The 27,885-nt window shown below is 36.6% G+C and overlaps 1 protein-coding gene across 17 annotated transcripts in view; it reads left to right on the plus strand.

Annotated features, from left to right (window-relative positions):
• The window catches only part of Cep63 (centrosomal protein 63), a 60,129-nt gene extending 32,677 nt beyond the window's left edge, over positions 1-27,452 (plus strand). For 5 of the 17 annotated variants that reach the window (XM_074059524.1, XM_074059525.1, XM_074059523.1 and 2 more), the window contains 12 exons: positions 809-904; positions 1,731-1,853; positions 5,971-6,084; positions 11,544-11,777; positions 12,099-12,238; positions 13,258-13,389; positions 15,986-16,100; positions 18,670-18,867; positions 20,397-20,483; positions 23,818-24,026; positions 24,940-25,219; positions 27,059-27,452. In XM_074059524.1, coding sequence (XP_073915625.1) covers positions 809-904; positions 1,731-1,853; positions 5,971-6,084; positions 11,544-11,777; positions 12,099-12,238; positions 13,258-13,389; positions 15,986-16,100; positions 18,670-18,867; positions 20,397-20,483; positions 23,818-24,026; positions 24,940-25,219; positions 27,059-27,217 — 1,887 coding nt within the window. In that variant the 3' untranslated portion in view covers positions 27,218-27,452. Of the gene's footprint in view, positions 1-808; positions 905-1,730; positions 1,854-5,970; positions 6,085-8,751; positions 11,237-11,543; positions 11,778-12,098; positions 12,239-13,257; positions 13,390-15,985; positions 16,101-18,669; positions 18,868-20,396; positions 20,484-23,817; positions 24,027-24,939; positions 25,220-26,921 lie in introns of those variants that run through there. The other 12 variants (XM_074059528.1, XM_074059534.1, XM_074059536.1 and 9 more) reach the window with 10 other exon arrangements.
• Positions 27,453-27,885: the final 433 nt, after the last annotated feature.

Below are 27,885 nucleotides of genomic sequence, written 5' to 3' on the forward strand. Positions count from 1 at the left end.
TAATAATCTGCACTTTGATTTATAGAAATTATTCTTCAAGTTTTGTAGACTTTTTATAAAGTATTCCTGGTTTCCAACATTTTAAAACTTTATATCTGTTGATTTTTCTCTTGAATTTTTTGATGAAGAGAGTTGGGGAGAATAAATCAAACAGAGGACATGAGTTTCCATCTAAACCAAGAAATGTTAGAACAGTTGTTTATCCTTCATTTTTTGACAGTGTTATGGATTATAAACGAGATAATTGACTGCCTGAGAAGTGCAGTATTACCATACATACACATTTGAAGACTTGAGTTAAATAATTACAAAGGTCATGTTAATTTTTATTGCTGTGACAAACACCTGAGACAAACAGTTTAAAGGCTTACCATTATAGTTCATGGTTGGTTGGCTGCATTGTTTCTGGGCGGGTGGTGAGGCAAGAACATGATGATAGATGGGTGTGTGTGGCCAGAGCTGTTCACCTTACTGCAGTCAGGAGGCAGAGAGTAAGAGTTAACAGAAAGGGGCCAGTAGAACCTATGTCTTCCAATGAGGCTCCCCTTGTAAAGTTTCCAGTACTTCCTGATAGTCTGTTCAAATTTTGAATCCATCAATAGATTAAACCAGTAAGTCAGAGCCCTCGTGATCTAATCATCTCTAGAAACATCCTCATAGACACACCAGAGGTGTGCTTTACTAATCTCCTAGGTGTCTCAATCCAGCCAAGTTGACAGTATTAACCATAATTATTTTCTATTTTTGTATTTCAGGGATATGGTTTCACTGCTAATAATGAAAATTACTACCACCTATTTGCTTTCAGGTTGGAATGTTGCGTCAGCAGGTAGAAGAACATGAAAAAATCAAACAAGAAATGGCCATGGAGTATAAAGAGGAATTGAAGAAACTACAGGAAGAAGTAAGATTTTAGTTCTGTTACGTGTTGTATCGTTTCTCTCTTTAACCCTAGAATATTTTGTTAATGAGAGCAAATTTCTCATTAACAAATCTTTGTAAAGTGGGAAGTACATAGTCCATTTAAACTGGAGGGGTAGAAATCTCTTTCTTTGCTCTTGAATATAGGCAAAGGATCTTGCCTAATTACATGTTTGATGCTACCTAGGACGGGGATTGGTTGAGTACCTGAAACAGACCTTTTTTTTTTTTTTTTAAATAATACTGTGAAATAATGATACTAAAAAATTTAGTATTTTAATTATTGAGTTAAATCAGTTATAAGATTTTAAATAATGGAGAATCCAAAAATTTAAAAAAAACATTGGAATAAATAAAGCAAAGTAAGAAAATGCTATCTGTTAACTCTATTCTTCAGATTTGGGAAAATTTGCTTTTGTTTTGGTTGAGTTCCAAAGTACTCCTCTTGTGCTTACTGAATGTCCCAGCCAGCAGGAGCACGTCTTGTGAACCACAAGCCTATTGGAAAGAGAAAGTTGCTATTTGCTACTTCCATTGTGGGGGTAGGTGGTGAGGTCATTAAGTACAAGGCCATTTTAATAAAAACTAAAATTGTGTTTGAAAATTAAATTTCCCTTTTTTGACTGTGTGCATTTCTTTGCTACAGTTAATTTTTTAGCTTTGTTTGTATTTAAGTATGCAAATATAACATGCTTTGGCTCTATTTTCAGTAGTTCTGGCTGGTACTGCCCTTACCTTCATACAATTTGTCACACCACCCTTGTTTAATAATTCTTAAATTTTAAGTAACTAAGTAACTGTCTCTATAGTTAGGCAGACTGAAGAGAAGCTATGAAAAGCTGCAGAAAAAACAAATAAGGGAATTCAGAGGAAATACCAAAAATCACAGGGAGGATCGGTCTGAGATTGAGAGGCTAACTGGAAAAATAGAGGTATGTTCATAGTAATAATCACCATAGTCATTGTCAGTCTTCCTCATGTGGGAAAATGTTATTCCTAAATGGTACAGTTTCCTGAAACCAATTTTCTACCATCTTCAGGACTGCCACTGAGCTATTTCAGTGGTGGGAGGGAGATCCACTGTGCATCCTATCATCACCTGCTTCCCTGTGGCCAATGGGGTTACTAGTTATCAGTAATGCTCAATGGGGTAGTCCCACTCATACCTGGCATTTGGAACTAACTGAATGGAGACGTTTTTAAAAAAAGGTTGTCAGAATGATGGAGCATAAAACTGATATTTGGAGGACAGGGATCAGGGATAGTAAACATGCCTGAGACTATGGTCCTGGAAAAGATTATTGTATTCAATGTCTCCCATACTGAGAACTGTCAACCATCAGTTACTAGCAATCCTCCATGAACAGTGTCCTTGTCTTATTTATCAGCATATCTCAAGCACCTAATAGAAGTGGGGTTTAGTAAATGTTGAAAGTTCATGGCTTTTTTGGTGGAATAATTTGATCAGATTGTTTAGCTCCAGTTCCCATTTAATTTGCTTTTGCTGATTTTTTTTTTTTTTTGTTTACTGAGTAACTCCATGGTCATTGTATATGTTGGTTCCCTAGAGGACTTTACAGGATGAGGTGGGTCAACACTCCAAGATCAGATGAAGTAGCTTCATAAGCATGTCACTCTTCTTGTCTGGAACCCATCATTCCCCTATTTTGTCTTTCCCATGAGTTCTTCGGTGTACATGAGAATTTTATTATCCAGGCTGCTTTTAGCTCTCAGGGATTCTGGTCCAGTAATATGGCATGTAACCTAAGAATTTGCATTTTATCCAGCTCCCCTACCTGATTATAATTTGAGAAACATTGTTTATTATCTTTGTGTGATTTTTATAGTTTTCTACTCTGGGGGAACTGTCACCCGCAAATACCAATATATTACTACTATTTCAAAATTTTAATTTCTGTGTTTAATATCCTTTTACATCTCAATTTTTTTATATGTTTAGAATTCTTGAATCTGAGGACTACACAGATATTACCTCCCCTTCAGTCCTGTTCATCGATACTTTTTTCTGCCAAACTCCCAATATCCTTCTTACTCCTTATTATCATTTTCTAACCCTTTTGTTTCTGCCTCAAAACCCCATCTTTAATTTTCATGTCATCAGTCTATACCACCAACCAGTGAACATACAACAAAAGTGTTCATCTTCTAACCCCTGGGTTCCTCCCCTGGCTCATAGACTTTAGTTCCCAGTTATCACCATTCTCTCCATCATTTCTCTTTTTCATAACTCTTGAGAATTTCAGTCCACAGGGATGATGCTTATAATACTCTGGCCTTTGCATTTTTTGGCATCCTTTGTTACATCTGTACTTTGACCTCTTTTCTGTCCCATCCACTTATTCCTATTGCCATTCCTTAGACCTTGTCTTTACCAGTATTTGCAAGTTTTGTAGAATCTCATTTTTAAGTTATCATCCTGTCTTTTTAGCTCACTTGCTTCTCCAGTTCTTTGATGCTCAGTAATCACTAGCTCTCTCTTAAAATGACTGAATTCTTCCGTGTTTTCTCTGCTCCATATCTTCCTTATGTTTTCACTCATCAAGCGTTATCCTGCTCAGATTCCATTTCATCTGCCACATGTGGCTGAAGATAACCACGCTGGCTGGTTTATTTTAAATTCATAGCTATTAACCTCAAATGTCTCCTAATGTTACCTGGACTCATATTGTATTTCCTCTCACCTACATTCCCCAATGGTTCTTTCATACTTCCTCTTTTGTCCTCAGGCTTTCATCACTTGTTCCTGCATCTTCACCTGTGAGTGGTATCTTCCTTTCTGTTCACAGACTTCAAACACTGTATCTGCCGGCCTCTGTATTTGTGCCCTCATGCCCTGCCTTCCCTCCCCATTGGAGGAACTATCTATATAGTCTTCCAATTCCCTACTTGACATTGCTCCAAAAGTTTTCCTTTTTCTTTTCTGCATCCTCAGTTTATTTCATACTACTGGATCTTTTCCACCAGTATCCAAATCTCTTTCCTCTTAAGTAATGTCTTTTGATCCCTCTCCTCCTCCTCCGCTCCATCTCTCTTTCATTTTATAACTAAATTACTTCAGGCATCTCTACTTATCTCCAGTTCCTTTTCTCCCATTTTTCTTGTACCCATTCAATGAAGCTTTTGTTTCCTCACATTACAGACACTGTTTATGGGAGGGTCACGTTCCTAAAGTTTGTGATTGATCCTCATTTTCCTCATTCTGTCTGTAGCATTGGACCCCACCAGTCTCTTCCTTAAAACACTTTCCTGACATGGGCTTGAGAAATTTTCCTCTTCCATCTTATTAGTTATTTTTTTCTTTTTTTGTTTGTTTGCTTTTTTAGCTACTCTTCTCAGTCTTTCTTGTTCACTAACCTTTTAAGAAGAGTCATTAGACTCTTTTTCTTCTGTCTTTTTTTTTTATTATTTTTGAATCTACACTCACTTCTCTGGTGATCTCATTCAATCTCACAGCTTTAACACTATGTGTTGACAGTTCCTAAATTTATATATCTTGCTGCAATCTATCTTCTTTGCTGCAGACAACATACAACTACCAGTTTCACATCTGTACTATAATACCTACAACCCTAACATCATATCAGATTTAGCATGTCCAGAATAAAGGTCCTGACTTTCTCTTCCCCATCTCCCCAGCATAAGTTCAATTTTAGGAGGTAGCAAGTCCATTTCTCAATTTGTTTGAGCCTAAAACCTTGGAGTCATCCTTGACCTCTCTTTTCTCAGCACAACAGCCAGAATGATTCTGTGGTAATACAAGTCAAATTATGTTACTTCCTGTACAAAAATCTTCCAGTAACTTCTCTTAAAAGTCAAAATTATCTTAATGCCCTCTACAGTCTCCCCTGTTAAGCCTTTGACCTTGCCTCTTCCAGCTTTTCCTTTCAGTCACTCCCTTTCAGCCACTTCTTACTTTTAAACACACCAAGAATGCTTTACTTTCAAGGCTGTTCCCTCTGCCCAGAATAGTACAACTTTGCTCCCACTGCCCTATGTGTTTAATTAAATATTATTTTCCCAGTCTGGCCATCCCTTTTAACCCACAACTCTGAGCACTCCATGCTCTATTTTCTCCAAAGCATCTCCATATAACATACTACATAATGAATGTGTTGTCTGTTACTTTCCATTTGAGCAGGCCTAGAATTTTTTGTTTTGTTAAATATTGTATCCTCATGACTCAAATTAGTACTGACATATATAGTAGAATGAGTGAATATCAGAAATCTGGTTGTCAACAGTTATCCTAAGGAATTTGAGACATTTAGAGTTAAGGGTCCTGGAGGACAATGATAGAGATATTGAGTTTCTTTTTCCTTTGATTTGCCTCATTTTCATAAATACTGGGCTCATGTTCTTCATCATATAGTTTGAAGTTGCTGTTGATCAACCATTAATTTTGAACTGCTTGGATTTCGGTTACAAATGCCCATTAAAGTTTATTACAAATTTCCCATGTTATTCAAGGTATTTGCAGTTTTTCTGTTGAGACAATAAAAATTTGGCCATTAAAAGACACTGTGTTATCTGAATCTACTTGGTTCCTGAGATTTAGATTCCAAGAAGTAAGAACTGGGCTATGAAGGGACTTTCTGAAAATTTATTTGACTCTGTCCCAAGTCCTGGTCTGGATATCAAGACTTAGGATAACGAAGGGTATGTGTAATCATATTTTGAAATTTTAGTTATCTTAGCATAAGTTTTCTGAAAATTCAATAAAAAATAACAACCCTTAGATGGCAGCAAATCTGTGAAGATGCTCATAAACCCACTGTTCGGCGTCTGTGCTTTTTGCTCTTCATCGTTAGGGTGTTAAATTCAGAAAGACAGATATCCACAGGCACAGTATGAGGGGAATTCAGTATTAGTCTGCAGTTCTGTCAGCTAAGTGAGTAATGGGGCTCCTGCTGTGGAGAAAGGTGCAAGTGTACCCAGAGAAGTGGGGGGAAATTAAAGCAAGGTGAATCTGGGAAGTAGTGACAGAGAGGGGAAGCACTTAGAAGTTAAGTACCTTAATTGCCTCCTCAGGAATTTCGTCAGAAGTCACTGGACTGGGAGAAGCAACGCTTGATTTATCAGCAACAGGTATCTTCTCTGGAGGCACAAAGGAAGGCTCTGGCTGAACAATCAGAGATAATTCAGGTAGGTTGAAGCCATTTAACTGAGAGGCAGATAGGTTTTGATTAAATCTGACCTACCAGTCTTTCTCAGCTTCTCTGCTAACCCTGCTCTCTTTCTTGTATAGCAAGATAAGCCTCTACTTAGGGTTATCCTTTTCAGCAAGTTGACATGCTCAAATTTCTCCTCCCTCTCTCCTTTTCCCTCACCCCTTTCTCTCTGGAACACGTGCATGCTCACTGTTCTATCTGCACTAGGTTTTGTGCCCACTTGCTCTTTTGCTTTCTCATGTTTGCTCTCAGTCTTGGTTCTTAGCCTTTTCTCCCTGTCTCCCTCCCTGCTTTCTCTTTCTGCCTCTGTTCTCTTCTCCGTTTCTTTCTGCTTCTGTCACTGGCTTTCCTGGCTCTGCTTCTGGGAAGTATTGGGCTTCACTCATTTTAAGTGCTCTACACAGAGCTGTACTCTTCCTCTTAGCTAGGATATTTTAAAGTGTATAGTGCATTAATGTTAACCGTGAATGTAAGAAAATATAGGCCCCAAAAGTGACCATGTGGAGGGGAGTGATCTGGCCAAGAGATTCTTTATTGCCGGGTGGGAGAGGGAGAGAGCAGAGAGCCAAGAGAGAGAGAAGCAGGAGGGGCAAGGGCTTAAATACCCCTCAGTGGGACTCAGCATGATCTGATTGGTTAGGATCTTATGGTTCATGCTGATTGGAGTTTGGGGCAGAAGGAGGATTCAAGCTAGACTTGAGGCAGGACTGTGACCCTGGGAGGCAGGACCGTGACCCTGGAAAACAGAAGCTTAAGGGTGCAGTAAGAACTGAAACCTATCGGCGCCATTATTGCCAACAGTGAACATTGCTGTGCAGCTTAGCTATAGAGTTTTTTCATCTTGCAAAACTGAAGCTCTGTACCCTTCCCTGCTTTTTATTTTTGGCTATTAAACTATTACAAAGCAAATTGTAGACATCATTTTATTTCTCAACAGGTGAAGACTTAAAAACAAAACAAAACCTATAATATACCAGTATCACATTAACAGAATAATAACTTTTTAATACAATTTAGTAACCAGTCTGTTGAAGTTTCCCCAGCTGTATAAAAAACTATCCTTTTACAATTGAATGCTTGAGTCAAAATCCAGTCAGTTAACTCATCACGTTAACTCATTGTATTGGTCACCACTGACCAATACAATAGAAAATCTGGGAGGCTGGGTAGATAGATGACACACTACCCTTCCCATTTAAAAAATTGTTGCTATAATTTTTTTGTATATTTTTAATGTTTAAAAAGTAGAATTCAGAAATAGCTTCTTGGAATCATCTGTTTGTTTGCATTATTTTCTTTTAGTCAGCTAGTAAAACTACATTCTACATGTTCATTTTAGAAAAATGAGAATGAAAGAAAGTCCTTAAGTCCACCCTCTAGAAATTTATCACGATTAATGCTGTTATAAATTTCTTCTGATTCTGTGCTTGCATGTAGTGTGCATTACATCCAGGTACATTTGGTAAGAATTAAATTACATACACTTGTACAGCATGGGAAAAGTAGTTGAAAACTTAAAAATACCAAGAATGGCAAAGTGTGGATATTTTTGAAGCTAACTAATGAGTATATCTTATTTTCTCTATATCTGGGAAGCCTTGAAAATTTCCATGAAATATCATTTAAGAATATATAGAGTGCTTACTGTGTGACAAATAGTACTTGTGATGTTTAAATATGATGTGTCAACAAATAATGTAGTCATAATGATTGTATAGAAATCCACTCTGCTGTTAAATGCATCATAATTTGTATAACTGGTCCCTTTTTGCCGAACATTTAGGTTTCTGTTTCTCACTCTTGATGAACATCCTTATGTAAGCATTTTGCTCATTTATTTTATTAAGAAATGGCTCTAGAGGTGAAATTGCTGCATTCTTAAATGAGTACTTTCTTTAAGATTTTAATATGTATTGCCACAGTGCTCTCCAAAGATGGACTGATACATTCTCTTGCAGTATGTGAAAAATGTCTATTTCCTCACACTTTCCTAGCTCTGGGCACTATTATTTGTTTAAGTCATCCCACTTTTAGGCTTGTCTTTGTCAATCTTAGGGTGAAAAATACAGTATTTGTTTATTTGTTTTAATTTTAATTTCTTTTAACTACAAGTAAGGTTGGACATTTTTCATTTATTTTTAGCCAATGTCATTATTCTGTAAATTGTATCCTTTGTTCATTTTTCTTTTAGGATGTTTATATTTTACCATGTTGAAAGAACATTTCATACATTAAATATGAAGCATGAGATCTTTAATGTTATGTTGCAATTGTGTGTGTTTACCCAAGTCACATTAATTTTTCTGAGTAATTTTTATGGAAATGCAGTTATTTTTATAAATAAGTATTGAGAATTGCTTAATTCTGTCAACTTTTCCTGTCTTTCACATTATAAAATCTTATTCAGGCCAAGATTTTTCTAATGCTTTCTAATTTTTTAAAAATATATTTTATCTAAAATACATTTCTGTATCAGATATTTGATAGTAATCTAAATTTTTTTCAAATGATTATTCATATAATTTATTGACTATTCTATTTTGAGGATTTGATAGAATGATTCTAAAATCCATGTGGAATGGTAAATGATTGGTACTAGGGTGGACAGCTAAAGTATGAGAGATTCTAGGGAAGGGGTTAGGGGCTGGGGTGGAATTCAGTACCTTTTCTAACTTTGCTTTGTATATATTTCTAGCACATCAAGAAAGTGACTGCTCTAGATAGTGAGATTGCTGAGAAGAATATGGTAGGAAGCAACAAGGGCTTTATGTTTTCCAAGGAATCCTACCTAGCATGAAGGCATGGCCAGTGCAGGCGTCTGTCCTTTACCAAGCTCCCCATTAGGGTCTGCTCCAGATGCGTCAGTGCAAGCCACAACCTTGCAGCCTCCCACTAGCAGTGGGCTGAAGAGCCTGTGATGCCTGCAGCCCCCAGTGTGATCCTCTCATCCATGCTGTCTCTGTCACTGTAAATTTAACTTGCCTTTCTTTCTGTTTCCCTGCTGTGAGTTGCCTTTTTAATAGTGTCTTTACTTTTAATGTGATTTGTGTTGTTGAAATAATTCTAGCCACTTCAGTAGAATAGTTAAAACATTAAATGTTAGATTAATATGACAAATTTTTGGTTTTTTGCAGTGGTAAATGCAAAAAAAAAGTTTTAAAAATATAATAACCTTCAAAAACCTCTAATGCCAGATACTTAAGAATCATTTGTAAGAGTTTATGTGATTATATCTGACTTTCTTAGTATTGGAAAAAGTACTCTTAAGATTAGTCTAGTGCAGCACTAATAGAACTATAATACAATTCACATATAATTTAAAACTTTCTAGTTAGTCACATTAAAAAAGTAGAAAGAAATCGGTAAAATTGATTTTAGTAATATATGGTATTTAACTCAGTATGTCCACAGTAGTGTCACTGCAGTATGTATGTGCCTCTCTTTTCTTTTTTTCAAAGGCTTTAAAAGCCAACATGTATTTTACACTTTGAACATCTCTCAATGCAAACTAGCCACACTTAAGATGCTCAGTAGCCACTGTGGCTAATGACTGCTGTATTGGACAGTTCAGGCCTAGAGAATCAATCCTAGTTAATGATAGTTTAGAATTTGTACTTAAAATGATTATTTGCTAAAAATGCTGTGTATTTTTGCATGAAATAAATAGTAAATCCGTAAAGGAAGACTATGTTGATTCTTCAAAACTGAGAAGTTGGTTAGTTTTTAAGTTAGCAAATCTAGACTAACTGGTTAAACTGTAACTTAAACAATGGGTGTAACTTCAACATTGAGTTTGCTTTCAAATCGCAGATTTGAGTTGAATAGTGTTAAGTAGCTAATACAATGATGAGCATTTTGTCTTTATGTATTGTCCCTCATCCCGAGTGCCAGTTTTGGCAAGGGTTTCCAGCTGTTCTGTAAGCCCCAGGGCTGCTGGACAGGTTTAGGTAGGGATAGGCTAGACTCCAGCCCCTTTCTTCACATCCTTACTGAATCTCTGCATTTATTTATTCTGCACAGCATTCTGTATAAGGTTTTCTCTTGGAAAGAAAGAGGTTTATATTGTATTTAAAAGCTTGGGCAAAATTGCATGCTTAACAGTTATTCACTAAGCCTGTGTTGAGTCTTCTTTCACAGTATTGTAGGTATCTGGTAGAAATATTTTTGGCTCTTTACACTGGAATCTTGATCTATAATTATACAAACAATATTTGTCTGTCTCTTTGCTTCTCTCTTCCTATTCTTTCTCTGCCTTATAGGCATTTTTTAGCATCTACTGTTTGTCACCATAGTATGTATATAGTACAAGATTTCGGTCCTGGTTCTATATACAGTAAAATCTTTAAATCTATAGCAGATAGATTTCCCAGAGATATTACCACTTATATTTCTAAAATTTATGTGCCTTTGCCTTTAGAAATATTAAAAATAATGGAAACTTATCCCCACAGATGGTTTATGTCCATCTTTATTGTGTAGGTGAAAAAACAAGTCTAGATACTGAATTGTGAAAACTAGAAAGTGGGAGGCCCAAATCGCCTATCTAGGATGCAGGGCCTAGCTAGAGGTCAGGGAATATATACTGTAGATCTGTGAGACAGTTGCTAATGTGGTCTTATTTGTACATACTTCAGTTAAATCTTTTCGTTCAGGAAATGTCCAAAAACTGGTGCTAGAACAAATCCTCTCCTATAAAGTACTTTTATCCTCAGTGAATAAAATTTTACAATCTTCTACTTCTCTAAATTTAAAAAGCATGTTGTAATCAGTTTGAATAATCTGAATATGAGTTTTTCTAATACACTGGAAGAGAATATTACAACAGAATAATTAACTACACATAGAAAAGAGTAGAAATTTGAACTACAAATTTAAGTAGTTTGATGACTTCTAAAACTTTAATTTCTGAACTTCCATAAGAAATACAATAAATAATTCATCATAACTCCTATTTCCTTTGTTTTAAATAGGTGATAGCTCTAGTTTTCCTCTTTGATGGCTTATGGTTGCAGTTAAATTTCTGCACTGAGGTAGATAATACGGAATACGGCTGTCTTTTCAGGAGATGGGCAGCATCTATTCTCCTGAGGAATCCCTGCACTTTCTCAGTTCTTTCTTTCCCCTTGGTAAGGTCCTTCTTCTAGAGCTAATGCTGTATAATTTTATTTTAATCATTTAATTTTATTAGTTTTTTTTTTTGTAATGCTGAGAATTGTAAACCCAGCTACACATGCTAGGCAAGCACGCTGTCACTGAGCTAAATCCCCAACCCTTGGTTTTTTAAGACAGGGTCTTGCTGTATAGTTTGAGCTGGCCATGAACTTGCCATGTAATTCCCCATATTTTTACAGAAGTGAAACTTAGTTTCATTTAGTCTTCCTTATTCACTGATTATTCTTTTATCATTTCCCTTTTTACCTATTGATAATCTAGGCTCAGCTCGCCAATCGAAAACAGAAATTAGAGTCTGTGGAGCTGTCCAGCCAGTCAGAAATTCAGCACCTGAGCAGTAAGCTTGAGCGGGCCAAGGACACCATCTGTGCCAATGAGTTGGAAATAGAACGCCTTAACATGAGGGTCAATGACTTGGTTGGAACCAATATGACCATTCTGCAGGAGCAGCGGCAAAAAGAAGAAAAATTGAGGGAATCTGAAAAATTGTTAGAGGTGTGCTTTAAAATTACTAGAACTGGGGAAATGTGTTTATGAGTGTTTTAAGAAAATAATTAACCTAGAACTAAGTTCCAAAATCTGTGGTCTCTTCCCTACTCTGGGACTGACGGCTCAGCTGTTGGTAGCTGAATTAATATTGTGCCTGTCATACAACTTACCATCTGACTCCCTGGCTTCTTTTTCTCATGAAATAGGAAAATTGTAATACTATCTGACTTTTTTTTTTTCCAGAGTATTTTGCAGCCTCTGCAGGAAGAAAAGAGAACTGAAGGCAAGTTGTAATATTATCTGACTTTTTGTGTGTGTGTTTTGCAGGCTCTGCAGGAGGAAAAGAGGGAATTGAAGGCAAATCTTCAGTCTCAAGAAAATGTCATCCATGAGGCAAAAATGCAAAAGGAGAAGCTACAAGCAAAATTAAAGGCAACGGACACTCAACTCACAGTAGAAACTATAAGGTATATTTAATTTTAAATATTATTATGTTTACCCATTTTATGGTTTTGACATAAACACCAGTTTTAATATTGCATACTCATAATTTTGTGTTTGATCATATTGTGGGTTTCCTTACTCATTTTTAATTGGTGAGTTAGATTTTTATGATGTCATAAAATTTTGTATGGTTAGATTTTTTCCCTCGTTTTAGTTTGGGTCTCTTCACTAAGATTCTGATGTTTAGAAATCTGTAAATTCTGCAGTGTGCCCTCTTGGTGAAACTCCAGATATGAAGGGAATTGTGTCTGTCTCTACTGGAAAGCCTTCTTTCCTTGGTAGACTAGATCATGATTGCCTATCATCAATAACAGCCAGCCATTGAGTTAGCCCTCTTAAAATTGATTCTTAGAATCAATTTATTTTTATGTATCATATTTTGCTAGCAGTGATTTATAATGGAAAATAATAGAATGAGTTCTGCTTTTTTTGTTTAAGTCTGGTGCATTTTTACTCTTGCCAGAACTCTCCTGTAATTTTTCAGTTTCTTTGGTGTAAGGAATTAAGGGTCAAAGTGACTTTGCCATTTTGTCTGACCTTTCCCCTTGAAAATCAGCCTAAATCCCCTTCAAGAAAGGAGTAAATTACTGCCAACTCTTGGGAAGCAGCACCTCCTGGCTATTCTTACAAACTGAAGAGTTTCAAAGGGCTTAACTGAAGAGGAAGATAGCCTTGAAACAGGGTTGTAAAACATGGTAAACTGTCAATTTAAAGCTGTAACCTCGGACAGAGCTGTAAGGAATTGCCCATTAGAGCCATGCAAAAGTTTGGGACCAAGATGAAAGGCACCATGCAGAGATAAGCACCCACTCCTGCCTTCCTTTGTCTCCACTTGGGAAGCAGCACCTCCTGGCTATTCTTACAAACTGAAGAGTTTCGAAGGGCTTAACCACCAAAAACAATTGGGAAAAATAGATTCATCTTTCATTGCTTTTGTTTGCAAAGACAAAAGACCTATAACCATCTTTTTTTTCATCTATAGGCCACTGGAGGATGCTCATGCAGAAAGGAAGTACACCTCTCAAGGTGTCTTAGACAGTGTGCTCTCCCAGTTGGATTTCACTCACACAAGTGAAGAACTTTTGCAGGCAGAGGTGATTCGACTTGAAGGCAGGTAGATAATTATGTACACATTTCAAAATCCTAAGTTAATTAAGATGAAGCTTTGATCATCATATTGACATAGTAAACTAATAGTCTTAGTGAAAAAAAAAGTTTTTTTCTTTAGCATCACAAATGGCCTTCTTATTTCACTGAGAAATTACAAGCAATTAAAAGAGAACTTCCTAATCTTTCTGCCATCAAAAAAACTACCTGTATTTGTGCCAGTCATCTGTTACTGTGGGTGAGCTGATAGATCTATATAGATTCCCTTGAGACTTATCCATCTACTTATGTCCTGTTCCTGCAGAAAGGAAGTGACTGTTTCTTTTCTGCTGAATGGTTTCCACTGATACTCCAATAGCTCCATCAAGTTGCTTTCTCATTTCTCTTCTCTTCAGAATGGTGTCCATATTGTCTCCTCTTCTTCACCCTTTATTTACCTGCTTAGAACCCTTTCAATTAAGCTTTCCTCTCTACCACCTCATTGAGACCGTTCTGGAGAGGTCACAGTTGACGCACAGTGCTTTTTTCTGATCTGAGGCCTAGTTAAGAGTTCCTTGGCTATGAATTGAATGCTGACTAATGCCGTACCATGCCCAGCTGGCACTTATCGTTGTCGTACTTACAGATTTCTTTTTGTCATACTTCTAAACTTTTTGGCTGGGAAGAGTTTGATTTTTTTTTCTTTTAAACACATTAGTCATGAGCACTTGTACACAAACATTTTCCCTATGTAAAAGACAAAAACTACTTAAACTGTTAGACTTTAAGCAAACAAAGAACAACAAAAGATAGCTATTTCTGGTTTTGGAAACTACCAGGTATTTTCAAGTGTTTTCTTTAATATTAAGTGTATATACATTTTCCAAGTATTTCCTTGTGGAATACTTAAGATACTTTTTATTATCATTGTCAAGGTATCCGCACATGTTTTAGACTAAATGAAAAAGGCTTTTTTTGATAATTGAACTTAAATTTATATTTTTATCAGAGATTTTTCACTGATTGGCTTTTTAATAGTCCTTTAAGTGTACTCTTTTCTAAACACTTTTAATTTAAGTTTTTTAAGTGTTCTACTGTCCTCTCATTAGGTCCGAAGCCATCCATCGTTTCTGACCTGCAGCACTCTCTTGGACACCTTAGCCTCTGTCTAATGCTGACTTTCCCATTTGTATACAGGACAGGTTGTTCTCTGATTTTTCCTCTCTCAGCCTCATTGTTTGGCACATTGCAATAGCATACTAAATACTAAATAAATGAATATTCTAGGATTTTTAGAAATAGGTAAGATTGGAATAAATGGATATAAATACCAGTGTTCAGTAATAAAATAATGGCTTAAAATTTTTACTTTTAAAAAACAAGTAGAAAAAGGAATAATTTTAGGCAATCTGTATTGTTTACTTTGAACAAAATATTCCCTAAAATAGGAAATGCGGGGATTTAATCAGTTGTCTTTGTGCTGTGGTATTAAAAAGATGATTTTTAAATGATAGCTTATCTGGCAAGTTGGCTGTGTTGGTGAAACAATTTAAGTATTAAACATTTATGGTACAGTCTAGAACCATGTGATGTAGGGGCTGAGGGATGATGGCTGAAGGTATGGAAGGAGATAAGTAAAAAGACATCATTTTAATCATAGAATTTGTAGTTTGGGTGATAAAATATGCATGGTAACGAACCTGAGAGGAATTTAAACTTGCAAGTTTAAAGTAGCAAATCCTAGAAATCTTTATATTCAGCTATAAAAATTGAAAACAAATTATTTTTAAAGAAATTAGGGGAGCAAGAGTTGGGGCACCACTACTCTGGGTAAGTGCTAATCAGATTCTTGAGAGGGGGTTGACCATCTTATGCCAAGTGAATGGGGAAGGAGATGCTTTGTGGTCAGGGGATGATACATAAGAGACATGAAGTCAGGCCCAGCAAATGGCCCATGACAGACAGTAAAGCTTATCAATTTAGGAAGAAAAAGATCATGTTAGTAGAAATGAACAGTGAGATAAGAAAGGCATGGTGTATCTGAAGTTCTTATGTCTCATGAGGGATTTATTCTTGAGTAAGAGTGACAAGTTGGATACTTTAAAGGTTATCCTTGCAGCTGTTGCAGCTGTGTATAGGATGGAATTGTATGTAGCTAAATGTGGTGAAGATTGAGTGCTATTGTGGCTTTCTAGTATAGCTAGAGAGAAAACATTAGTGAAGTTGCTGTTATCTTTAGAATTCTATGACCAGTTAAGTTTTAAGCAGAGGGAAAGAGTAGAGGTAAATATAATGTTTCCCCACCCTTTTTTCTTTTTTGAGGTACTGAGGTTTGAACTCAGTGCCTCTTGCTTGCTAGGCAGATGCTCTACCACTTGAGCTACACCTCCAGTACCTAAGAGTAGAAGTAAATATAGAATTCAGAACTATTACCAAAGGTTTAAGATGAACTTAGCCACCTCTGGGGACGAGTAAATTGGAAAGGAGTTTAATTTGGGTTGTAAAGTGATGTTTAAGATACTGGCAGGATATTGGACAATAAGAAAGAAAATTGGATAATCCAATTTGTGGGTTTCAGGGGTTTTACTTTGTCTTTAATGTGTGATTGTATTTTTATGATGCAGTTTGGAATCTGTGAGTGCAACATGTAAACAGCTGAGCCAAGAACTAATGGAAAAATATGAAGAACTGAAGAAGATGGAAGGGCATAATAATGAGTACAGGGCAGAGATTAAGAAGGTAAAAATCTGCATGTCCGGGATCATGAAGTTGGATATATTTAGGGACAGAGGTATAGATTGAGAAGTTACAGAGGTCATTTTTAATGAGAGAAAAGTGTAGTCCAGAGGGCCATTTGATATCAGGAGTAGAAGAGCACCTGTGCTTAGGGAAGTGCTTTCTTTTTGAGCATCATCAGGAAAGTCATAATTATTTTCAAGATAATCAAAGCCTGCTGACTTTGAACTCTAAAACCTTATTTTAAGTATGTCTTGATGAAAAACTTTCTAAAACATATACTTAAAATTTTTTTTAAGTAGAAAATCAAAACTGTACTAAAATTTCATCTCACCCAAGTTAAAATTGTCATATTCAAGACCAATAACACCAACAAATCTCTTAAATATTAGTAATTAGAGACAGGACTGCAAAATAGGTACAGTGTATGTGTATGTGTGTGTGTGGAGTATTAGTGAGTGAGGGGAGGGTGAATGAAGGAGGTTAAGATGAGGGTGTATGGTTGATAGAATTCATATACTTATATGAAATAGAACAAAGGAACCTCTTGCAGTTTCTTTAAGTGGGGCAGTATGGGGGTTGAGGGGAAGAAAGAATGGTGGTGATTTAACCAATGTACAATATAAACCTAATTGGAATTGTCACTATGAATCCCCCCATGTATAACCAATGTATCCTAATAAATTTTTTTTGTAAAGAAAAAAATGTTTTATTGTGCTGGGGGTACGTTGTGGTATTTGTAAAAGTTTTTACAATATATCAAATATATCATATTTGAATTTACCCCCTCCATCATTTTCCTTCTCCTCCCATTCCTGGAATAGTTTCAACTGATCTCATTTTTCTATTTACATACATGTCTACACGGTATTTGCACCATATTCATCTTCCTACATCCTTTCCTTACATCCTCCCCCTGCCAGCCCCCCAGACAGGACCTGTTCTGCTCTCCTGTTCTCTAATTTTGTAAAAGAAAAAAAAAATGACATTTTTATTTGTTTAAGGTAGTTATACAGGGAGTTTCCTTGTGACATTTTCAAGTATATACGTAATTGTAACCCAAATTGGTCCTCTATTTTTCTTCTTTCTACCTTAGTCTACCCTTCTTATGGTGGTTTCAACAGGTTTAAACATTCTGTATTCATTCTTGTATAGACAGTACATCAACCATATTTACTTTCTTAACTTCCTTCTTTTTACCTTCCCTCTCTTGTATGTGACCTCCCCTTAGTGTGACCTGTTTTTCCATAATATTACTGTATTTGTATTTTGGACTGTATTCCACCTTTGAGAGAAAACGTGACTTGGCCTTCTGAATCTGGCTAACTTCTCTTAGGATAATATTCTCCAGTTTTGTCCATTTACCTGCAAACAACAAAATTTCATTCTTCTTTGTGGGTGAATAATATTCCATTGGCTATAAATACCACATTCATCAGTAGTGGGGCATCTTGGCTGTTTCCATAGCTTAGCTATTGTGAATAGTGCTGCAATAAACATGGGTGTGCAGGTGCCTTTATTATAACCTGACTTACATTCCTTTGGGTATATCCCTAGGAGTGGAATTGCTGGATCGTATGGCAGTTCTATTTTTAGTTTTTTGAGGAGCCTTCACACTGTTTTCCTTAGTGGTTTTACTAATTTACATTCCCAGCAGCAGTGTATGAGAGTTCCTTTTCCCTCATGTCTTCGCCAACATTTGTTGCTGTTTGTGTTCCTGATGGTGGCCATTCTAACAGGAGTGAGGTAGAATCTTAATATGGTTTTAATTTGCATTTCCTTTATGTCCAGGGATGTTGAGCATTTCTTCATGTGTTTTTTGGCCATTTGGATATCTTCCTTTGAAAAAGCACTGTTCAGTTCATTTGCCCATTTCTTCATTGGGTCATTGAGTTTGGGGGAGTTTAGTTTTTTGAGCTCCCTGTGTGTTCTGGTTGTTAATCCCTTGTCAGATGCATATACACTTCCTTCCTTACAGAAAGGTATAATGTGCACTGTCATTTTTTATCTTCTTATTGGCTAAAGATGGAAACGAGTAAATACTTTCTTCCGTGATATGATATGGTTAATGTCCTGGTTACTGAGTTATGCAGAGCCATTTGTCTCTGCATTAAAGAACCCTGACTGCCCTAATTGTTAACTTGTATTTTTTGTTACTTTTTTGAGATTATTTCTAGCATTGTTCTTCCTCTTATCTTTCTGTTGGTCAGTTATTATCTTTTGTGGACAAGAAAACCAGATAAACAAATTTGTTTTGGTTTGTAGCTATAAAAAGAATGAAGGTCAGAAGTATTGCCCTCTATAAAGTGTACATGGACTTTGATTTTGGTCCTGTGTTTGAATAACCAGTCTTTGTCTCTTTTGAGATCTAATAAATGATTATGTTATACCTGTCTGACCTTCAGTGTAGACATTCAACTTGGAAATTGCTAATTTTCTTTAGATTTAATCTAGGAAAAATTTCATATCTTTGGGTAAGACAAACATTATCATATTTTATTTACTGTTAATATATTGTTTCTACCTATGCCTTCTCTTAACTTTTGGTGTTTTTCTTTCTGCATCTTTATAGTTGAAAGAACAGATTTTACAGACTGAACAAACATATAGCTCTGCACTAGAAGGAATGAAGATGGAAATCACCCAGCTAACTCGGGAGTTACATCAGCGTGATATCACTATTGCTTCTGCCAAGTGTTCTTCCTCAGACATGGAAAAGCAACTCAAAGCCGAGATGCAAAAGGCAGAAGAAAAAGCAGTGGAGAATAAGGTAAAGCCTGAACAAACAAATTTTTATTTGGCGGTTTTTAAAATTATGTTTGTTTTTGAAGATTGAATTCATTATTCAATTTAGTATAATTTACTATATAACTTCCATAATATTTAATTCGGCACATTTTTATTATACACCTGCTGTGGGATAGCAAGCAGCATGGTGAGGATTTTTGGAGAGGTGAGAATGGATACAAACAAGTGATGTGATTGCACAATGTGTGTGTACAAGGTGCTAGGAGTACACCCAAGGACTCAGGGGCTAGACCACTTGATACAGAGGCTTCACAGAGGTTATGTTGACAAAGTTAAGAATGCTGAGGGTCATATAGGGATGAAGCGGGTGACAGGGAAGCAGAAATGCGTCAAGCAAGGTGGTGTATACATACAGTCTCTCAGAAAGTGTGACTTGCTGGTTGGTATTGAAACTTGAGCACAAGTTGGGTAAGTGAAAGGGGCAAAGCTGGAAAACACAGACAAGCTCCTGATGGGCCTTGCCCCTTGGTGAAGGTGTCCTGGTGTGGTTGTGAGGTCAGTAGAGGATGTCTGTTAGCAGGTATAAAAGGCTTCTATGGTTGCAAGTGGGGAATGTGCAAGGATCAGAGACCACTCAGGGGCTGTTATAGCTGAAAGGTGGTGGTTTGAACTGTGGGCAAGGTAGGTAAAGGGAAATGGATGAGTTCTGGTAAAATTGACTGAGCTTTGTGTTTGATTGGATAGGGAAGATGAGGTAGAGAGAGGTAAGGAAAATTGTCACTCAGGATTTAAGCTTGGGAAACTGAGTGAAAAGTGACACCATAAAGAAGTAATGATGTAGAGAAAATGCAAAAGTTTGGGGGATAATGAGTTTATATAAAAGATACAATAGGAAAGCTGGTGGAGGGGACATTGGTTTGAGAAAAAGCCTAGACATTTGTATGGAAATACCTAATAGTTGGTTGCACAAGCATTTTGCTGGAGTCCTTGCATGAAGCTGGCATTTGAGACCCTTGAGAGACTTAGAGATTATAATGAGGCAGCAAAAGAATATGCAGAGCAATGGCTTGAACTAGACTTTAAAAAGTTTGGGATGGATGTAAAAAAAAAAAAAATAGCAGGGAGGAGTTTAACCAGGTAGTTTTTGTTAAGGAAAAAGGAAGCTAAGGAAGGCAGGAACCTTTTCAAGTAGAAATAGTTAAGCAGAAAAGCTAAAGAGAAGTGAGAACTGAAAAAAAATTTACTGTTTTGTGAAAGAAGTACAATTCCATGTGATGTTGGAGGCAGAAGTAAATTTAGAGGAGGCCAAAACAGGAGAGTGGTAAAGGGTTTACCAGTGAACTGAAGCTTTGCTGCTTCAGCCCTGATAGATCATTGTAGAATATTTAATCGTATGCATGCTAATTCACCTGGTAACACCTTTAACACATTCCTTTACAAAGCTTGCATGTACGTATGTGTGCGTGCATATGAATGAAGAATGTAACTTGGCCTAATGAAAAATCTTGTAAGATGCATATATTTTATTATGTTTTTTCTGTGTTTCCTTAGGAGATTTTGAGTCAGTTGGAATCACTCAAGTTAGAAAATTGTCGTCTCTCTGAAGTGGTGATGAATTTGGAATTGGGTTTACATGAGGTACATTAAATAGAAACTTCAGTTTTTCTGCATTAAAAAAATCACTTTGTAAATAGTGGTATTATAAAGAGTGAGTTAAGATTAAACAAGTGGAATGATCCTTCTATAGAAAATTTTCTCAAAATATGAAATCAAAACAATGATGGAGTAAGCAAAATATTCTGGATTTCACTCCAGTAGTAGGAGGATCTTTTTTACATAATGTATGTGATAAAGTACATGTACAATCTGTGTTCTCAGGGATAACATATATAAAGCATGTAGCATAGTACTGGCACTTAGTATGTATACGATACATGCTAGATGCTGGTTTTATTATTTATGAAGTCTATAATATCTTTTCATTGTAAAGTATATCATCTTTTAAGTAATTTAGTTTTAATTACATTTCTATAAGGTATTATTTATTTAATCAAATACTTTAGGATCTTTTATACATAAAACATTTTAGTAGTTATTTCATGAACACAGGATAAATAAGGTAGCATTCTTGCCTTTAAGACATTGAAATAATTTAGTAGGAAGGATAAGAAATGCATAACAAGCTTCCACAAAACCAGAGAGATTGGCTAACAGTGAGTTACAAAGAGTGTGATGGTTTTTTAACTATTTTGTTCAGAATTCTTATCATTTGCAAAATGGTATGTCTATTCTGGCTCATCTTGTCTTGATGTAGTCCAAATGTTCAATGATTGTATAATCCCTTTTTTCTGTACTTGCAGAGAGTATTTTGCCTCCACACAGATATATAGTTACACAGTGCTCCCTGTTTGCTCCTAAGTGGTTCTAATTTCACGATCATGGAGACTGAGATGGAAGAAAGTGCAAAAGGCTAGATGAATACTTTATTTCAACTAGGAAAATGGGGCACTAAGAGACAAGAAGAAAATAATCAATAAACAGATAAAAGATTAATATGAAATATTCATATATAAGAATTCCTACAAAGGTAATCAGAAATAGATAATCCAGTAGAAAATCAGGCAAAGGACGTAAGTAGATAATTCACAGAAGGAATATAAATATCAAGTAAAGAAGTAAAGATATTTAACCTCCCTTAATAATCAAGAATAAAACTAAATATTCTTTAGATAATTGACTTGGTAATGACTTTAAAAGACTAGTATATGACCACTTTTGGCAAAGATTCAGGAAAACAGCCTGTCATGCACTATTAATGAGACAGTGAATTGATGTGGCCTTTCAGGAGGATAAATTAGCAATAGCCACCAAACTTGTAAATACATACAGCCCCTAACATTCCTGGGTCATGTGCATTTCTGATTTTGATCATCATTGTTGAATTGTTGTTCAGTATTCTTATCAATTTGCGCTCCCAAAGAAGCCATTCTTTAAGAGCAAATGTGCAAAAATGGTCAGGACAGTATTGTGCACAGTATCCAAAATTTTGAAATAAACCATTTATTTAAATGATTAATTTTGTGGCTACCTATATTATGAAATATTATGCTGTCATTTAAGATAGCACATGAAGCACTCATGTGATCTTGCTTCCTCCCCAAATGCCTGTGGTAAATAGGCATTTATAAATATTTTTATATATATTAATAATAGTAATATATTATTAATATATATTATATATTTATATATATATTTAAATAATGATAAGTTGGGTTTTTTTAACGCACAAACCTACAAGGATGACAAAAAATAGGAGCGGAGACAATAGCTTAACATTTTGTAAGGGGGAAGATGGATGGATGGGTGGGTGGGTGGGTGGGTGGGTGAATGGATGAGTGGATGGACTTTGTATGCCCTGATAAAGCCGTAATAATCTAGTAGTGGAGAAATCCAGGAACTAATCTGCTTTACACTATAGAATCCTCAAAAGATTCAGGATTTCACAATATTCGATTGAGAGAACATTATCTTAGGAAGTGACCTGTTCTTATTTAATAGTTGAGAACCCTCAGGGGAGCTTAAGCCAGATTGTGACCAAAGATTCTGTTCAGCTGAATTTCTCCTGAAGCCTCCATCTAACTGATAATACTGTACAATTAGGTACATGCTTGCTACTCAGTTTTTATCTTATCACATTCGTTTATCTGTAATTGTTAATAAAGTAATAACTTTGAGAAAATTTTGAAAGGTACCTAGAAAAGACAAGTGTTACCTTTTTTAAAGAAAGTATGTTCAATGATATAAGGCAGCAGCTGGTAAAAATCACGTCAGTTTAAGCTTTTTCTGGTTTACATTTATATACAGTGTGACCATGTTGCACATAATATTAAGAATCATTATTAGGAAGTGCCCTTTTGCATCTTGCCACCTAGGAAGGAGGATTACTTTTCCAAATGAGTGCTGGGGTTAAAAACATCTATTTTAATAAATTATCTAATCATCTTAATGAAAGCTGCAGTTCTAATAAAATATATATCACATTTAAAAAACCAACATAGTTTAAAGTTTCTCATGTATCCTGCAAATGCCCTTCTTTTGAGATTTTACCTGACATGGACAACTCATTGAGAGGTTTTGTGACTCATTGTCAGTACTTTTGTACAAAGATAGTTGCAAGTATATTTTAAAGTTTATGTTTTTGCTAGGTAAATTATGTTTTTCAAGAACAGCCTTGACCAGCTTACTTTCAGAAAAATTTTTACAGAAAAGAGCAAGCTAAATATCATATTAAACTCTAAAGATCACCATAATTTTCCAGAATCCTAATTAAAATATGTTATCATTGGAAAAAATGGCCTGTTTACCAAGCAACACCTAGAGTTGAAGGGAAATACAATTTATGATCACAGAACTAAGACCAGATCAGAGCAGTGATTCCCACCATACACTTGAGTCATGCCCAAATTCATATACAAGAGTAGATGCCAAAGTTATGGAAAAGGGATGAAGGTGAGAGAGCACTTACTTAAAAGCTGTCCCTGTCAGCCATAATTATTTTTTAGATCCTTTTGCTAAAATTTCTTTCCTTGAACTAATTCTCTAGATTTTCTCCATGGATATTCTGGGGCTATTCAGTCTTCTTCTTGCAGAAGAATCTTGGCTGCTATTTCTTTTGGCAATTCTGATTCTCACAACTTTCTTCCATCCTGGTTCCCTCCTTCCTCCAGGTCCTTGGATATTCCTTGTACACGTAGGAAGCCCACTTGTGTGTCTGATTTTCCACTTAAGATACAGACTATTTTTCTCTATTAGTCCTAAGAGGACTAAAAAAAATTGTTTTCCCAAAGTAAAGCAATAGATTAGTTACAAGTAAAAACAAAACAAAAAAACCCCCTGAATTTCTAGCCAGCAGTATCACATGTCACAGATATTTTTGTGCAAATTAAGTGATTGTAGTATTCTTTTTTATTAGGCAAAGGAAATTTCACTAGCAGAACTCCAGGAGAATTATATTGAGGCATTAAACAAATTAGTGTCTGAAAATCAACAACTACAGAAAGATTTGTTGAATACCAAATCTCAGCTGGACGTTGCTACTCAGATGTGTAAAAAAAAAGATGACAGAATCTTTAAACCAGCACACAGCAAAACAACTGAATTCAAGAACACAGAGTTGAAGAAGTAAAGTTTCTTTTAAACATGTAGCTTTGTGACTTAATTTCCACTTTGAGAATAATTTCTAGGTCACAGAAATTACAAAGAGCTCTGTATTTAATTCTGAAGTACAGTGTGCACAAGCAAAACAATTATGAGGTTAAAAAGGGGAGGTGGAGGGGGAGGTGGTACAGCACTTCCATTGAAGCTTTAGTTTGGGGGAAGGGGTAATGGAGGGGGCGGGGGGCAATACAAACAAATAAAAAAAAAAAAAGCTTTAGTTTGGGCTGTGATGTAGCTCAGTGATAGAGCATTTGCCTAGCATGTGCTAAGGCTCTGGGTATGATTCCCTACTCTGGATGTAGGTATAAACAGCATCTTTATTCCCCTGAGACTTTTCAAGTTGCCTTTCACCTCAGCTCTACCTGTTCTATATGAAGTAGAACTTGGCTTTTTATAAAAAGCTTTCATTATACACAGTGGATTAATTATAGGCTGTTACCATAAGAAGGAAGCATTCAACGCAAAGCCACTTAGCTTCATTCATTGTATACTATATGGCTTATGTGTCTTCTGACCAAAGCCTTTGTTGACACCTTCATTCCTGCTCTCACCTCCAGTGAGGTTGTGTGCCTTATGTGTGCACAGTACTTCCCCATCCTGTCACCAGCACTCCAGATCACTCTGGCAACTTGTTTGTCCTCCCTGCTGTGGTTATAAAGCATGTGAAGACAGGGGCATGGCAGTGGGTGTTGGATATTTGGGGCCTGAATGAGTGAGTCAACACCTGGTCTGAGTGAGCTGCTCCTTTTTTGAATTATAGAGCCTTAGGGGTTAGCCTCATTGTTTATGCTGAAGTGAACTTCCTACAACATTTCTGTTGGAAAGAGAAAAATTGCTACAATTTTTCATTTCTTTTGTTTTCTAACCTACTATCCAGGCCAATCCATGGCCAGCACAGACATGATGGAATACAGACCAAGCACTACAAAACAGGTCACCACTCTCCGAGAGGAAAAGCATTGGATAGCATAGACCCCATGCCCAGGGTCCTCAGTCCCCCGAGTTCTCAAATCAGCCCTTGCAGCTCCACCGTCTCTTTGCCTTCTCACTTAATGTGTCAGACTTACTCTTTGTCTTCAGTGCCAGATCCAAATGATGCCAATTTTTCTGACACTATGTCTGACAGTATGAATGACCAGGAAGAGAATTTATCTTCGGTATGGAAACTTTCTGATCTTACTGACTTATTAGTTTATGTAGTTTGATTTTACTTTTTATTTTAAGGGTGATGAGGGTTATTATTTTCTTACTGGTTCTCTATCATAAGTGCCCTTTATTGTTATGTATTTCTGTCTTTCCGTTTTGCTTGTGAAGACATATTCAGCCAAGATTATTTTTCAGAATATATCCTGTTTCTGGGAAACTCCCTTCCTGCCTTTTTCAGAGAGGGCTAGTTCTATAATAGAGTGGTAGGTTCAAGGAATGTCTCTGGGTGCCAAGAAAGTCCTGAGGTATGAACAGTGAAGAGGAAAAGAGGGGCTGAATGGGCAGGTGGAGTGGCAGTGCATCTGAGCTGTGCAGAGCCTGACTGGGGTGCTGCACCATGGTCTTGGCTGCAGAAGTTGCCTTTGTTTCCTTCACTGCTCTGCGGCTTCATGGAGGCGCCACTGTCATTTTGCTTCTGCACTGAAGTACTTGCCTCAGGCCATTCAGTTCCTGTCACCAGCTATGGGTGTCTACTTGTCTAAGTTCAGACATTTTGACTTTAATGTGGCAATAAGTCCATGGAAAGGTTTTCTTTTAGTTTCCAAAGTTAATCCCATTTCACTTATATGTAATTCTGAAATGCAAAAAAACCCCTGAAAATTAACTTTCTTTCCTAAGCTTGGCAGCAAAACTTTTTGGCACCAAAACCTTCCCTGACACCAGCGATGTATAGACTTTATTTATTCTGCTTAGTGTGAGTATCCATGCATTTTTGCTTCAGCGTTAGCAATGTGTTCATTATAAGGATGTTACTCCAGTCTCCACCAGGCTAATAGAATTGATCCTCATTTTTCAGGGATTATGTATTTGCCTGCTGTCTAAACTGTCATGGTACTTCCAGAGTCAGTTGTGGACATACGCAGAGCAGGGAAAAATTTGAATTGCCTATTGGCATATTTCCAGCAGAGGTAGCCCAAGGTGGCGCTCTGACTTCCTATCTTAGCACTCACACAGAGACGGCTAGAGGATGGTGACAATAGGGGCAGCACAGTGTAGTGCAAGAAGCTCAACTTTGGGCCAGCTGAATGGGGTTAAAGCCCCAGCTCCAGCACCAGTAAATGAGGTGGCTTCAGAGAGTCATTTAACACTTCTGAATCCTATTTTTGTCTTGTAAAATAGAGACTATAGAGTCTCCCAGGCAGAGTTGTTCCTAGGATTTAGGGCGATAATATGTGTGAGGTCTGTGTCTGTTTCATGTGTGTTTTCTCTGTGGGTTGTGATTCTGTGGTCACCAGTTGAAGATTTGCAGATAGGCTGCATGTGGCGTAGCTTCCGTACCACTTTTCTAAAATCTGTTCTGAAAGATTACTGGAACTGAGTATTTCAGATAAAAAACTGCAATGCAATTTTAGGGAAGAGAAAGCACTGATTTTAGCTGGCATCTAATCTATTATTTGTACATTTTTGTTGTTTTAAAATGAAAGTAACATTCAGATTTTTGAAGTAAGTTTTAAATAGTACTCATTGACTGTACTCTGTTCTGGGGGATAGAATGGTACACAAGTGTAAAGTGTGATACTCCTCAGACAGTACTTAATAACTTACTATATTTATTTCATACCTTATTGGTACAACGAGTCAGAAATGGAGAGATTTGTGTTAATTTTTACGGAACTTACTGATTTTTTTTTCTTTCACTACTCATGTCAATAGGATGAAAAGAAAGGAATATCTCTGCAGGGAAAAATCACTTTTTATACTGCCAGTTAGAAAATACCGTGAGTACTGTGGAAGTATGCATTTCTACTTACTTATACATGTCAGAATTTGTTAATTTGTTTTTCTCCTAGTGCTCCGTGCCTGTGTCTCCCCTGGGTTCGATAGCTACTAGATTTTTGGAAGAGGAGGAGCTGAGGTCTCACCATATTCTAGAGCGCCTGGATGCCCACATTGAAGAACTAAAAAGAGAGAGTGAAAAGACAGTGAGACAATTTACAGCTCTCATTTAGCTGCTTACAAAATCACAAACTTGGGAAAAGAAGTAAACACTGAAGAGTTACCCTCATCTGAAGGAGCAACTCTTTAAAAACATGAACATATAAAATTATAAAGATGATACTTACTAGAGCAGTGGTGACGAACCTGAAAGATTGATGCTTTTCTATATGTTGTCAGAACACTGATTTGTTCGAAGGACTTCTTCCAGCAATAACTCATGGGAATAAACCATTTTGCAGACTTTTTTCTCGTATGAATATTTATTATCATTAAGCGCTACTTTCTCTTGATGACTTAAATGTCAATAACTCCATACTAATGAAAATAAAGATTTTGGGATACACTTGAAAATTAACTGCAGGAACTTCCTTTTAGGGAAGTTTGTAGTAGAAGCATGGGTCCAAGTCACACTGACCTGGCTTTGCCATGTATGTGCAGTCTGGCTGGAAGTGTATGAAGGAGTCATGCTAAAGACCTTGGCAAGGAGCCTCTTGCTCCAGCCTGAAATGGAAGAGAGGTGGTTGGAGCTGGCTGCAGTGTGTGGGGCCCAGGGGCTTTGCATGCTGAGTAGAGGTTCAGGTGGAGATAGCCAGCCGAATATCCATACTTAGGAGGCATTTGAGACTGCGGGAGTTGATGAGAACCACCAAGGTGTGTGTGGAGTGTGAGAAGACCAGGA

This window comes from Castor canadensis, chromosome 17 (assembly GCF_047511655.1).
Source record: "Castor canadensis chromosome 17, mCasCan1.hap1v2, whole genome shotgun sequence".
Taxonomy (NCBI): domain Eukaryota; kingdom Metazoa; phylum Chordata; class Mammalia; order Rodentia; family Castoridae; genus Castor; species Castor canadensis.